Source organism: Rissa tridactyla, chromosome 1, assembly GCF_028500815.1.
Source record: "Rissa tridactyla isolate bRisTri1 chromosome 1, bRisTri1.patW.cur.20221130, whole genome shotgun sequence".
In the NCBI taxonomy this organism is placed as follows: Eukaryota; Metazoa; Chordata; class Aves; order Charadriiformes; family Laridae; genus Rissa; species Rissa tridactyla.
Genome location: NC_071466.1, coordinates 73,852,936 through 73,868,808, shown reverse-complemented (window position 1 = coordinate 73,868,808; position 15,873 = coordinate 73,852,936). Strand labels below are relative to the sequence as shown.

Below are 15,873 nucleotides of genomic sequence, written 5' to 3'. Positions count from 1 at the left end.
ACTTCTTGCACTATGTCTGTGTCACATTATACTACTGAAGTATTGAATGACAACATAATACAGAGTTACATGCCAGAAAACTCTTTAGCTTAGAACTCTTAAGTATTTTCCTGGAACAATAAGAAAAATACAATAAAGCCTGTTTTCATACAGGTGTATTTGGTATGTCCTTCCGGTCTATCACTCTCCCATCACCGTAACTCCAGTTCCCTGCCATGTCTCTGTGAATTCTGCTATGCCTTGAAGAACCTCCCTAAAATCTGTGGGCCAAAAATGCTTCTTTCCTCACCTCAAGCTTTCTCTTAGGTCTTCTCGTCCACAGGCACCCTACTCAATCATTCCATTGAGCATGACTGAGAAGGGTACTGAAATACCCTTCTCTCTCCCATCTGACCAAGAAATGCAGGACAAAACCCATGTACTGTGGCTATACATACAATGAGTGGGAACTATTGCCAAAATGTACAATAGTTGAATTTTGCCTGCCTGTCCCTCAAAGGATGTACTCATTTGGGTCACTCTCTTCTGTCAAGCTATCATTCTTCACAAAACATGTGGATACATTATGTCATTAGAACTTCTATTTCTCAGTTAAGATTTAGCTGAAACTGCCAAACAGTTCATAAAATTATTAGTACTGTCATACTTGAAAATTATAAATCATAATCATTGCTATAGTAAGTTCCTCAGACAGCTAGGCAAAAACCAGTTGGAATCTCATAAACCTGTTGTTGTTCTTTAAAAGAATCAACACATTCTGTCACAGCTTGCAGTATACCATTAATTAAAGATCCTTACACAAAAAAATAGTTCTAAGCAAACCCTGCCTCTCTCAGTGGTAAGTACCTGATGTTACTCATTTTATTAAATTCATTATGATACAGCAAGCTAGTACTCAGTTAAAATGACTCACCTAAATAATTTGATTAAAGAATAAAAGGCTGCCTAACTTACTAAACTTTGAGCTTCTTCCATAGATCATGCTGTGTGAATCTATAAAATTCTTTACTAAAAAGGATGTCTCTCAAAGGTACAAAAAGGTCACAGAAATTCTTTTCAGAAGTTTTGAGAAATCAGTGTATCTTCTTTTTTTCAGATCATAACCATGGATTAGCATCTAATCATGTTTATTCCAGAACACAGATTTGTAGCTGAACTTTTAGTGTCCTCTAAAAGAAAGCAGTACCTGGAAGACTGGTAACAAGTTGCCCTCTGATAAAATCATCCACTTCTTCAGGTTTTAAGTGATACTGTCCATCTGGTTTTGCTTTACGAGTTGCCATTCTGGCCAGCAGAATATTGGAACCTGTAAAATCAAATTAAAGTATGCCTGTGGTAAATTCTGTCTTCTCAAAAAGAATGCTGCAGTTCAACAGTCAAGGAAAAAATACAGAAAGTACAGTCAAATTCTTTATCTTTCACAGCAGTGTAACTGTAGTGGTAACCAACCAACCAAAAAACCCCACCAAAACAACCATTAAATAAGTGCAAGACACTTCACTAGGAACAGTGAATTTATTTGTCTTGGTTGTGTTCTACACATACAGAGGCACAGATAAACACTTACGTGCAAATGGATAAAAAATTTCGAAGTGTAATATTTTAACACTGTGGAACTTCAAAAAATCCACTGTGGTCAATGTGAATAATACTTAGGTGACAATTCTATCGAGTATATTATATGCAAAATACTGGAATTAAGCTAATATTTGGGCCTGAGTAGTCACTAAAAAGATCCAATGACTTTATTAAATTATTACATGCACTCAAACTGGTGGGAACAAGATCTATTTAATCTTTTTTTTCTTCCCTGTTCATAGGCTTATTCATGCCCAGCCAATAAGATCTCTGAAAAGATACCCAAACACATTCATTATTGCCAAACACCCCGTTCTAAGATAAAGCAAACTAATAAAAGGTCAGAGGAATTGACAACTCACAGCACTGTGTGTTACTATTGCTCTTCTTCTTATGTTCTCCACCTACATTCACATTCTTTTGTCTATTCTAAAACTTTAGTCAATAAGAACAGTAACAGTTTTATGTGCACTGTTTCTCCTCAGAGGTTAAATTGATGAAACAATTAATGACAGATTCCTCATTCAATTTCCTGTTTAACTTTGGGGATCCATGTTTAGTCTATAGAGTACTGAAGAGTTTTGATCCTCTTATCTATCAAACGTACCAACATAGCCTCTAATACCATGAAATCTCAGTGATCTACCTTCTGCAACGTATTATTCCCACAACATTGAAGTAAAGTAGGAAAAAAACTAACACCTCACCTAACAAAGGAGAAGCCAAGATACAGGATGTTTATTGATGAGCGTTTAATCTTTCACTAGCATTGTTTTAAACCAGTTTAGCCACTAAAATCTCTAGGGTAAAACTAAAATTTATTCAACTGCCGTAAGCATGTCCTTCTTTAATTTATCTCTAATCAGACAACAGTGTTGAGAGCTCTCGAGATCTCAATAGTATAACAGTATCTATTCAAATTTACATTTTATTATACTAGTACAACTTTCTCATTGGGCAACATATAAATCACTTACACAAGATTTATGTTTCTGGCAGACCATGTTTTTGAAATAAGGTCTCTACATTCATGTAATAGTACAATACTTACAAATGTAAGAGTACAATTGTTTCCTCTGATTTTTTTACTTAATGATGAATTATGAGTGAAGAGACAAAGTCCTTGTTGTGTACCTACCACATGAATTTCTAGAAAGGATACTGAATTATTTTCCAGTATTTCACACAAACTGATTATTAGAGAAAAAAAAATTGCTCATAGGTATTTGTCTCTTTCAATCAGTAAGAGAATTATGATATCAGATTAGAAAATAATGGTTTAAAAACTAATCCCACTCTTTCTATAGAAAAAACAAACACCCTAAATAAGCATATAAAAGAGATTACAAACGTGTTTCAAGTCAAAACAAGACACAAACAGGAATCCAGGCAATTACAGTCTCTGTACTCTGATATCATAAGAAATAAAAGAATTCTGCTTACAGTAATGGATTTCAGCTTGTCTCACAAGTGGATTTCACACACTTATATAAACTCAGTATATTTATTTACAGATACTCAACAATAGTATTAATTAGGGACAAAACCAAAGGAGAAAGGAAGGGGCTAAGTGAAAAGAAATCAAGGAAGTCCTTACAGATGTGTGATTTCATATACAATACCTATTACAAATCACACAACTGTTTGCTCTCAATACTTTCTAATAATTACCCTAAATCATGCCATCCTGTAACTCTTACTGTTATCTCCAATAAGGAACAGAATCTGTGCTCAATTTTCCATTTGGAAAAACGGAAGTTTTCCACTGGAAAAATACGGTAGCATTTCATAAAAATTAATGTAAGAATATCATAGATGGAATTTTAGCATGCTGTTCAGACAACAAAGGAGAAGTGACAGCAATTTTTGCTTAAAACCTTCCACTGATGAAGCTTTTTTTCCATTTTTATTTACACTAATTTAATGTAAATGGAAATAATATTCCATATCGCAAAAGCACTTAGATTTTTATTATCTTACATAGTTTTCATACACCTAACAATCGCAGGCACTGCTTGTAATCAGAAACGAAATAAAGTACTTACCCATCCCAACCGAAGCAGTACATTTAGTTTGGGCTTTGATTTCGGTGCGGATAGCATTTGCAAGTTCATCAGGAGTCAGTCTGGTCTCTGTAAGGATTTCAGTGATATCTACTAGTGCTTCATCACAACTGACTGCTTCGATGTTATGAGTATAGCTATCAATACAAAGTAAAGGAGGTGAAACACCAGCAACAGCTCACCATCTGTTAAAACAAATATGTAGCAAATAAAGTCTTCCTTTTGTGGTGGTATTTCCCTGCTTATTTTGTATTACACATCACTTACATATTAAAAATGCTAAACCAGTAAATTACAGTAACATTACTAATGTAGGACTAATTTCAACATGCATCATGATTATAAAGGAACAACTGGCGTAGTTGAATACTTATTTATCATTGACAATAACAAATTTTCAGTTTTGTTCAAGTGCATTTTAAACCAGAAAGTAGTTTCTAATAGATGTTACACCAATAACCCATTCTTAAGTTACTCAAAAAAACCTCTTGGAAGAATCTCAATAATAAGCAGGGATCTGCTTCTCATAGTGTAATCAGTAAAAAAAATAACAATGACTCCTTTGGAACTCAAATCTTTACTGTTTACAGGATTTGTCTTTAAAAGAAGAGAATGCTCAGAAACAGCACAGTGCTCAAAATAACCAAAATACTGCAAAAGGAAGATCTCAGATAGGAATGGCTTCATTGAAGCTAAAGAGTAACATGGAGATGAAAATACTAAAAATTGAATAATGGCATTTAGCTGTGCCAAGTGAAATATGCTTGATAACCTTACCATGAAAGATCATGTAAACAAATATTACATGTTACCTTGCTAATATTTCATATACTGTCCGTGCAACTTCTTTGTATGCATCAAAATCATATGAAACTGCTTGAAGATTTGGACACAACTTTTTTGCTTGTCCAAAAAACATTCCATTCTTTATGCCGATTTGTCTAAAATGAATTAATAAAAAAACACCAAATAAATACAGTACCAACTTTTCAACAAATTAATATGGAGTATTTCCAAATGAAGTCATTCTCTTTTCCCACAAAAATGAATTATCAATGACAAGGAATTTAGTCCAACTGCTAGCAATGTAACAGGTAAGAAACCTAACTGCAAATAAAGTATTTGAATTAGCTGTATAATATTCAGGCATGCACCATGGATAGCCTGCCTTTGAGAACATGCCTAAGACAAAGTCTCCAGAAAGCACTACATGCTATCTCCTGTTTCAAATTAAAACACACATATACTACAGTGACTAAGGTCTTACATTCCACTGTGCAAGCTTACAGAATTATGCTCCCGCAATAAATAAACTCGTAACTTTTTAAGATACAAATATAAGCCTGCCTATCCTAGCATGCTTGAAAAAGGTTCTGAATATGAATGAAGTGGTAGGTGTCCCTGCCCACGGCAGGCGGGTTGGAGCTAGATGATCTTTAAGGTCCCTTCCAACCTGAACCATTCTATGGTTCTATGAATAATTTCTGGAGTATTATTTCCATAAGGTAAGAAAACTGTATTTCCAACACTGTGCTTATATTTATAAGAAGTTGTTTCATATTCTGAACATTTTTTATCTATGCTATTGGGGATGCTCAACATAATCTGCCCAAGAAATGGTTTTAAGTTTAGGAATCACACTTACTGTCTGATTTTAACTAAAACCTTCAGTAACAAAGTGTTCTTAATCCCATAAAAGCAGCATCTATAGGGAAGATCTTGTGTTAAATTCTAACAATTACAACTTCTGAAATCATAAAAAAGAACTCCTCTCTAAATAAATTTAATGAAACTGACTTAACAACTGCTACTTTTGGACGTTTTATGCCTACCTGTATGAGATTTTCAAGGAACCTGACAGGTAACTTTTACTTACCTGGCTTCATAACTACAAGAAGCTATTTCAGCCATGGACAGAACAGTGAGATCAAAGTCAGCTCCATTCACATGTGTGGAATCCGGATGCTCCCAGCCTGATGAGTCCAGCTTATCAGGTACTCTAATTTCTGCTTGGAAAATAACATTTGTATTTTTTTAATGTTATTTTTCCTAACAGTTTAACAGAATGAACGTGAACAAAAAAAAAACTATGGATTTTATTTTATACAATTTCTATACTGCTACCTGTTGATGAAGAGGTTCTTAAAACTATATTGATTCACAACATGGTTCAGAAAAAAACCCATAAACAACAGACACACTACACCTCCCTTCCCTCCCTGGAACCTCTCTCTGCAGATAGGTCTGTACGTATTATTGAGAAGAATATTAAGCTACAGAAAAATATTGTTTCCTCCCAAATAGACAACAGCTTGTTGGTGACTACATACACCATACTGTAAAATAAGACTGATCTCAGTTAGCTTTAATGACAATAAAAATGATCAAACACTTGAGGCTAACTGCTAGAACCATATCCTGCAAACAGATGCAAGACACTCAAAAATTTATTATCAACCGCTTGGCTGAACAAGAGGACACTTTGCTACATTCCTTTTTATAAAAAGCACAACCACCACAAGAACACAGAAATTAAATTCAGAATATAAACCCACTTTTTATCATACTTACAACCTCTGACTTAAAACTATTTTTCTAATAATCTAGATACTACAAAGTGATTTTTAAGAAGTGAAATAACCAGAATGCTAATTAGCTTAAATTAGAAAACACTAGCTAGAAACTTATATTTCCTTTAACGCTCTTATGGGGATATTAATTGACAAAACAACTGCTGTTACTTCCGAGTAATTCTTTTACTAGGATACGTCACATTCTTTCAAGTATCACCATAGATTTATCTTGGATCAAAATGACACAACTATCAATACTGCAACCCCAGACTTAAAATGAGACAGACCTTCCCTAATTCTATACAACTTTACTGCATGTTCTTAGATCAATTTTAAAGTGTCCTCCAGGCCCAGTGCATACTAGGTACTAAAGCAGAATTCCATGACACTGAATACCGGAATCATGTAAAGCATTTTCTGTGCCTTTCTATTTGGGTTTTCACAGCACGTAAACCTTGAAAGATACATATAGATCAGCCTGAAAACATGACTAGATGCAAAAACTACTATGCCCTCCCAAACTCCCCATCAGAATCAAACCAACAAGGTATTATTAAAGACCAAAGGTTTCCATTTACTTAAAATGAAATATAGTATGTATGTTATAGCTTATTTTCTTTACTGTAGTCTATTTAATACCATACACCTCTGTAATATAATGAACAGGGAGTTTTCTTCAGAGCGACACAATGTCTAATCATGTTTCATGGTACTAGCAACTTGCACACTGACAATCTGACTGAAAGGAAACGTGGTGCGCTATGTGCACATATCAGACCAGAGGAAGTGTTGTAATGAGTGAGTGGAGACAGCAGGAGTAGAGCCTGACTCATGTGAAAAACTGCTTTTATTCAGAATTTCTGCTAAATTTGTGCACCTTTGTAGGTCTTAAATATTTTAACTTATGATGAGCTCAGTAAGTTACCTAAGATGTCTGCAACTGAAAATTAGAGCAAAATTATGCCCCAAATAAAGATAAGAATGACAAGAACAATTTCTTTAGTCCATGCCTTCCTGTGCCCTGGCCTGAGATGATGCTGTCATCTTGTCTATCTTCACTGGACTCGTCGACTTTTTCCACATCGCAGCAGAGCAGATCCCCCCATGAGCTGATGGAGCCACTTCATGTGAAATTCAGGGCAATGCAGAACACATTGTCCTCAATGGAAGGCAAGGTAGAGAACCTCTCATCAAAAGCTGGGAAACTAGACAGGCACATGGTGAATGTGGAGCAACGGATGGAGAAATCAGAGGCCAGGACCCAAGTCTGTGAAAAAGAAATCGCTGAGAATAAATCTGTGACTAATATGATGGTTAAAATCTGCTGCTCTTTAGAATGAAAAAAGGGAGATACTAGGGTTGAGGGAAAGGAAGCCTAGAAAACATTCACAACTTGGGCATCCTGGCCATGGAAAAGAGACCCCAGACTATGAATCCTGATTAACATATGTTAATTTTCTATCTTTAGAACATGAATGTTAAAGATGGCACGTATGTAGAGAAGTAATTTCTACTACCTGGAAAGGCTATCTCCAATTTGGAGATTTAGGGTGAGAATGATAGCAAGTTTTTAAATTTAAAAGTTATGCATTTTTGGATGAATTCAAACAAGAAAAAGAAAGTATTTCATAAAAGATTCAAGATTCTATTGACACTAGATATTTGCCTACAACGCAGATCAAAGGTGGGAACCAGTATCACTAAAGAAGTAATTTGCAAAAAAAGAAGTAGCTGAAGCAGCAGAATTCAGTATTTGGTCAAAATGATTCATAAGGGTTTGGTTTTGTTTGCTTATGTTTGGTTTTGTTTGGTTTGGTTCTTTTTTTAATTTGGAACATTTTTTCTAATAAGCAAGACCTGGAGAAGGCAAAATCAGAGAACAGCCTAGAAAGCATGAAGCATCAAAAAATGAAGTGGGTTCCACATTGAAGCATGGATGTAAAAATATGCTCACGTTCAAAATTGGTCCCAACTACCTTCTGATTTCATTTATGTAACATGTCCCCAAACAGAATAGTATACGTTTAACAGCACAATTTAGCATTCTGTATTTTTTATATTTTAGAAAAAAGTACTTTTCCATGTGATACATGTGCCTACTGGACCATATTTACCTCTGGCATGACACAATTAAACGCATGCTGTGAAGTGTTTCACATACACTAAGATACTGTGATGTTAGAGAAGCCTAACCTGCAATTCCATCTTTTTGTCTAAGACCATAACTAACTGTAATTTCTTTTCCCCAAAAGGAAGACAAGCCATGTACTTATGAGAATGCAAGCAGAAACAATACGTTATATTTTGTGTTGATAAAAACATTGTACATGGAGATAAAAATTAATAAAGAGACTGAAAAAAAATTTTTGAACTGCAGCTAATGAGATAGAGACTATAAAAAGAGTGTTAGGAAAAAATCCTTTCACCAAAACAACAGGTTTCACAATCAGACTAAGTATCAAGAAAGAAAGAGCTAGCTGCCTGCCTGCGTGCAAGCCAGTGAGACTGGATGCTGAAGAAATGAATGTGAGGATATCCAGAAACAGCTGCTGCAGTAAGAAACTGAGTTTGTTATACAATAAGGCTGAAATCTGCTGTACCCTTAAGCAATAAATATAGTGGAAGAGATACTACTGAGTTTGTGAATTGCAAAGAATGTGCTAGATATCAGCTTAACTTCTGTAATTTAACTGCCTCACTCTCCAAACATCACTTGATTGTATAAAGTCCCACCCTTATTCAGTATAAGGTCCTAACAAAAGTTACAAAGTCACTGTATAAAACTGAACTACCAATAATTAGTTCATACACAAGCTATACTACAGAAAATCCAACTCCATAAAAGCCACAGCTATCCTTGTAACGCACTTCTACATGACACTGCAAACAACACAGCAGAAGCTAAGTCTGGAGCATCCTGAAAAGTCCTTAAAATGTTAAAGGCCAGCGGGTTTCACAAACATGTATTCTACCTCAGTTTTGAAGTGTTCTTAAACTACAGCAAAAATAAAAATAAAAATAAGATAGCATCAACTCCTGCAATACATTGTCTCCAAATGTCTTTGAAAAATGTCAATTTATTAGAGGTTTGTTTGATTTTTTCTATAAAGTACTAACCTTTCAGAAACAACCATGGAAGAACAACCTGTCTTTTTCTACCTCTTGTATCTCACCAAGGCGTAAACTTTACAACAATAGTACTTGCTACCACAAGGTTGGTAAAAAGTGCGTATACGAGGAACAGCTGCTATTTAATTTCAGTTTAGATTTGGAAGTTGAGTTTCTCCTTTGTCCCTTGTATATGTACTTTTTACCAACCTTGTGGTAAAAACTAAGTTTCAAGATGATTAATCAGACTGTTGGAGAAAAAAAGAGAAACAAGTCGCCAATGTTTAGCAATATACTTTTCTCATATTAAATGCAGTTCAGGCAGTATAATAATAATAAAACTTGGTAGTAAAAGTAGGTTTTGTTTACATTAGTATACTACTTCCTGAAGACACAGAAAGTAACCAATTTCTGAATTACTGCAGGGAAGTAAGGAATTCTCAGACTACGACAGATGCTCTGGTTTTGAGGAAACAAAGTACTGGAGAGACAGAACTCATGAAGTTGCACAGACTTTCCAGAAACCTAAAATGCTCTAAGTACCACCCAAATTAGCTCATTGTACACAGATATTGTACACATGCAATTCCAAAGCCACCTTCGAACAATCAATTTTTCACTGGCCATGTGCTGTCATTTTACAGTAAAAAAACTTTAGTAGCATTTTAAAATTTATTTTGTACCTTCTTCTCTATAATAGACTTATTCAGAATGGAATTTGTACTTATTTCTTACTTTAAAAAAATTACTTAACATTATACTTTACACTCAACTTCAACGGAAGTGAGTAAAACCTAAAATTACTCTAAAGTAATTCACCTGTACTGAGCAAAGTTAGCAAGAAGTCACACTGGCATGTTATTACTGAGGCCACAGAGCACCGTGTTTTCCAAAGCTATTTCTTTTCTGAAACTCCCCGCATGAAAAAAAACCTAATTTATCCACCATGTACTTTATTAATAATTTTAAGAAAAAAGTCTTCCATAACAAAAGTTAAAAACATACAGACAAACAGACAGACAGACTTATCTGTACCTGCTTTGCCATTCAATAGCTTATTCTGGTAATATTGCTGTTCAAGCTGGGGGTTTGCACCAGGGCGCAGCGGTGCCTTTCCTGCACCTCTGTTACTAGTTACAGCTACTGGTTTTCCTGTGGAGAAGAAACGCAGGTACTTGTAAGTCAACATCTATAACAGCTTACATGTTAATAATAGCACAATTAGGGTAAGATCATAAAGATGTCTGCTTTTTTTTTTTTATAATTTCTTTCAAGCTTATACGCTCTTATAGCATAAAGGCGGAAACAGCTATGAAAGTGACTTTCCATTGTGACTATGAATTTGCTGTCTTAATTGCAGTCAAGTGTAAATAAGAAAAGCTTTTTAAGAGTGAAAATACAGCCACACTTGTTTGTCTTCAATAACAAGTATAAATGGAAGCTGTGAAACTTCACCAATGCCCTAATGATTCATTAGTTTAAGACACAGCAAACACTACTGATTTTAAATACTTCATCATGTTTATTAGCTTAAGTAAATGAGAAGAGTATACACATATGAACACACTCAAGTTTCACTTGTTTAAATAACTGCACAAAATAAAATCTTTAGTAAATTTTTGACTTTTTAGCAATATCAACACCTATGTATTTTTTCTAGAGGAACCTAATTTATGCACTGAAAGTTCTGGCAGACTTCTGTGGAACAGAAAAAGTATTTGCAGAAAAGCCTTAGGTTCTTTATATTCCAGTGATGGCATTTGAAACTTGGCAGGAAATAAAGTTTTAAAGACCCAAACGTACCAGGAGTATCTTTGATACAGTTGCTCCTGCCTTTGAACAGAAGAGAGCAAAGGAATCCTATATACAGCTTACTCTTCTTTCCCAAGGTCTACAATAGCTGGGTGTCAGATGGTCCCCACTGCACAAAATCTTCAGACTTGTGCATCACCAGAGTTCAGCGTTAGCACAGAAAAACTAGCATCTCCATTTCTGAATGGTATACTTACAGAAAAAACCACCAAAACTTGCTAAGGAGCTCCACTAACTCTTCCTATGCTCTAAGGATGATCACACAACTCAGACTTCTAAATGCCAATGTTCATCTTGCAGCTCTTATTACACTTCATGTGCAAGAGCTTAGATAGAAAATGGAAGGCAAAGCAAATTTCCCTTGAAAAAGATGAATCAGGCAAAGAGGCAATTAATTCTCAGACTTAACCTTTCCACTTTTCTAGTTAAACAAATCTCCCTACATTACTTCAGGAATATTATTAGGATATCTCATTCATTTTTATTTTTTTTTTAAACAAAGAGTGATCAAAACCCGCTTTTGGTACAACGAGAATTTGATCTCTGGATTTCTAATATGTTAAGTCTCAGTAAGACATGTGCAATGTTACAGAGAATGGTTACTCCAGATTTTACTTCTCTCTTCTTACTTTAGATACTGAAAGGAGACAGCAAGGAGAATTCCCATTTTTTTCTTCCACTTGCTTTTGGATTTTGAGAAAGTAAGCAGGAATATGAAAGCTGTATGGTCTATCAAAGATGCCAGAAAAAGAGATTAACATGCAAAGTTCATTTTGTAAGTGTGCAAGTTTGGTTTTGTTTTTTTTTTTTGTTTTTTTTTTTTTAAAGGCTTAACATGTAGAATTAAATACTGACCTTTGAGATCTGGTCTATTTCGGATAGCCACAGACACAAAGAAGCAATCCATATCCACGTGCATTATACAGCTCTGTGGCTTGGCTGAGGTCGCAACAGACACATTACCTAGTATGAAGATACACCAATAGAAAACTTGAACCCTAATTTATATACTTTGGTACTACTCACAGTAGTCATCAAGGACTATTATCGAGTTTTTACCACCTTAAATTATAAAGATTTTTGTTTCTTCTCACCAAGAAGATATTTACATTTACAAAATTCTGAGAAATGTGAATGTTAATAGTAGACAAACAGCCTAAAACAATGCATCAACTTAAAGTTTCTATTTTATTTTCTCATAATTAACACCTTCTACCTAACAAGGTATATAAAACTCTTACTAACAAAAAAAAGATTAGATTTTAGTTCACTTCTAAATGTTACTCATCTTCTAAATTTTCACACTGAACTATAAGCAGCAAGGTTTTTTCTTCTGTTTTTTCCCTTTAGATTTTCACGCAGCAACTACAGACTTGCGTATAGTGTTATTTTTCCCCTTGATCAGTCCACACATCTTGGTAAAGTCAGGAATATTATTTCTGCAAGGAAAAACTGAATATAAACCAGAGTATCACATTATGTCACATTTTAAGTTAAAAAACCCAAACAAAACCAAAAGCAGTTGGATCGCTTAATTTTCAGTGCATCGAAATCACCAAGCTCTTCAAGTGAGTGTGAATACTATCTGTAATGTCAATACTAACCTACTTAGTCTCGGTTAGACATTTAATGTACAAAGAAAGATATAAGGCACCTCCTCAACAAAAACCCTCTTAAACAAGTATCTACCTGTGTCAGTTTTAAGTGCAGACCTGCCTGCTTTCCATTTTTTTAATTTTTCCCTTCCTGGAAAGACACCGCTGTTTTTTCTCTGCAGACTGTTGACAAACTCTGTCAATTCACACTTCCATGTTGATATATGATGCAGTCTTGAACGTGAATAAAAGTCAGAAATAAAACTACAATCTGAAGGTTTGGACACATGTAAGGAAGCTGCCTTGCTAGGAGGAGTAGGTACAGAAGTGCTTTTTGTGCTTGAAGGCCCCTGAACAGTGGAGTGGTGAGCACCATTTATTTTAGCATTACTGTGCAAAGATGAAGATGAGGATGAGTTACTCATAGTCCTATGTGGATTCCACGAAAAGTCTGTATTTTTGTTGCTTTTCTGCAACTGCTGCGTTGTGCAGTCTCTAAAGTCAACCATGCCTTTTTCAGTCTTCCCCTCCTCCTGCACAGGGCCTGGAGAGAACCTACTTGCAACACCGTTGCCAGAGGGCACCAAGCAATCCTGCGTCTTTAAGGCACTGGTAGAAGTGTGTGTGTGTCCGTTAAAAATGGCAGTGCTGTCTTTATGAGACTGAATCCCATTTTGTTTCCGTCCAGGAAGGATCTGCTCCAGCTCCGTAAATCCAAAATCGTCACTTTCTTCTTCCTCTTCTTCATTCCAGCTACTTATTCCATTGGTTGTGATCTCATTTTCCATCTCACACTTTTTAATATGATTTCTGAAACAGATACGATTATATAATAATGTTATCTTTTATTAAAAAGGCACATTTACAGGTCATTTCAAGTGCTATGTATTTATCTTCCTAATTGTTATCAGTATATACTTGAGTAGTTTTTACATTCTCAAGACAATTATCTCAAACTCTGAGCCATGTCCTCTCAACGTCACAAAATGTTGTGTTGCTGTACAAAAGATTTCACAGATTCGGTGTATTAATGCAGCACTACTAGGAGTTTATGGGAGCGACCAAAATCATGCTCACATTAGAGAAGCTATTTCTAAGGCCTTTAATTTGACCAGCGGTCTCCAATCAAATCACAATAATTATTTATTTGTTAGCAGAACTGTACTACCATGGCAGCATGAATGGTGCAGCAATATGCAAATCATGACAAGGACTTATCTTTTTATCAAGAGATGTCATTTTCCTTATCTAGTTACAAACAAATAAACAAAAAAAGAAAAAAAGAAACTATACATAGAAAACTTCTATTTTTTAGAGAATTATTTTAGATTAATGTGTTAGATTTATTTTATCTTCTCTTGACGAAAAATCTTTTCAAGCTCTATAAATCAGATATATTCTTAGCTTTTGACAAAAACCCAAACAACTTTTCATCACTTAAGCACATAAAACAAAGTATTCTGCCGCAAGTTCACTGGCAATTTACTTTTACTCTGACAGTGTAGAGGCAAAGCTTTCGTTCAAAAAATTAACTCTGTAACAAACCCTAAGTGGAATTAAAACCAAAGCCCTCAAGAGTTGTGCGTACTCTTGATCTGTTGAAAAAAAACCAACCATCACTCCCAACTCCCAAAGCTAGCAATTTAAGTACACAAAAACACAGGTAGGAAATAATTAGCTACCCGGTATACCAGTGAAAACAGAAAGCCAATTAACTGTGAGACAACAATTTGGTTAAGATTATCATAACCATAAATTATATTAAACATAATATTTTTGAGGAGTTGCATGGCTTAAAGTTGTATATCCAGTGGTACTTATTTAGTATCAGTGCATAGAGTAGGCTTTTAAATTCATACGCTTTTCAGACTAAATTGGTATTTTTGGAAATCTGAATATTCTTCTCATTTAAAAAACATTAACAATGCAATAATAAGAGATGAAGGTGATTATATCACTCTTTTTAAAATACGGGTAAGAAATACTGCTTAGGATATCCATTTTGTGGCACTGTTTTTTTTTCCTGAATATAGACAAATCCCACTCATGTGGTAAAGTCTCTTCACCATTATGCAGAACTGGATTTTAAATAGATCAGTGGTCTGTGGAAGAACACAGATCACCATAACAAATCAAAAATTATAGCATCTCGTACAGTGTCCTGGGCCCTGCCTGAGCAGTAGCGTTGGACCAGATGACCTCCAGAGGTCTCTTCCAACCTCAATTCTATAATTTTATGATTCTTGCCTCTAAACAACAAACATGTGCTTCTGAAAAAGATGCAGGAACCCTCTTAAAAAAATCTACAGCACAAGCGGAAGGTTTCTTTCCAAATTCCAATTCCTCTGCCACTTAAGAGTTTCTCTGGTGCTTTCTGTTCTATTCCCTTCTTATGCTCTTTTAGGAGAATTTATTATACTGCAATTGGATTTTTTAATACAACTCCTCTCTCAAGCGTGACTTAAACCTTGGTGTTAGCATACATAAGGTATGCTGTGACTTTTTTTTAAAAGAAGCTAAAGAAAGAACTTAACAGCTAGTATGCATTTACCTTTGTTCCTAGGCACCTTTACCACAATAATCAAATCATGTAAGTTTCTTGGTTTTGAAATAAAGACCTACTTTTCAGTGTCAGTAGTCAGAATCCTTTAATGTATGCCTGTTGCTTCCATACAGATATGCTACATCCTAGGACTCCTAGGTCACGTTATCAAACAAAGTGTGGTCCAAAGACTAGAGACAAGGCTTGGAGTCAAGGTAACTGTAGTTCTGTCCTCAACTATTTATATAGCTATAACTTATTTTTAAGTTTCGGTGCCTCAGAGCTTCCCTCTTATAAAGCTGAAATTAATTTTAAAAATGCTATTATCGTTATAAATGCAAACCCATTATGGGTGAATGATTAACATCTGCATTACGAGATCAGAAACACTTACACCCTGTTGAGATCTTTAGCTATATTGCTTGGACCTGGCACGGCATCTTCAGGTTTGCATATGCTATTAAAGTTGAGACCTTTTTGAACACTTGACTGCTTGGTGTATAGCTGATACGGAATGTGCGAGAGAAGACGTCCAGCTTTAATGCTGAAATAAAAAAAAAAAGAACAAGTTACTACTTAGGACATTTTTAAAAAAACCCAAC

The 15,873-nt window shown here is 35.0% G+C and overlaps 1 protein-coding gene across 11 annotated transcripts in view; it reads right to left on the bottom strand.

Annotated features, from left to right (window-relative positions):
• The window catches only part of REV1 (REV1 DNA directed polymerase), a 63,872-nt gene that overhangs the window by 25,274 nt on the left and 22,725 nt on the right, over positions 1 to 15,873 (bottom strand). For 9 of the 11 annotated variants that reach the window (XR_008464474.1, XR_008464477.1, XR_008464475.1 and 6 more), the window contains 8 exons: positions 15,666 to 15,815; positions 12,824 to 13,539; positions 11,990 to 12,097; positions 10,358 to 10,474; positions 5,518 to 5,650; positions 4,454 to 4,582; positions 3,624 to 3,778; positions 1,187 to 1,306 (listed from right to left, as the gene is read on the bottom strand). Coding sequence is in view for 5 of the 11 variants with exons in the window: in XM_054188480.1 (XP_054044455.1) it covers positions 1,187 to 1,306; positions 3,624 to 3,778; positions 4,454 to 4,582; positions 5,518 to 5,650; positions 10,358 to 10,474; positions 11,990 to 12,097; positions 12,824 to 13,539; positions 15,666 to 15,815 (1,628 nt within the window). In the remaining 6 variants the exon portion in view is untranslated. The remainder of the gene's footprint in view (positions 1 to 1,186; positions 1,307 to 3,623; positions 3,779 to 4,453; positions 4,583 to 5,517; positions 5,651 to 10,357; positions 10,475 to 11,989; positions 12,098 to 12,823; positions 13,540 to 15,665; positions 15,816 to 15,873) is intronic. The other 2 variants (XR_008464476.1, XM_054188479.1) reach the window with 1 other exon arrangement.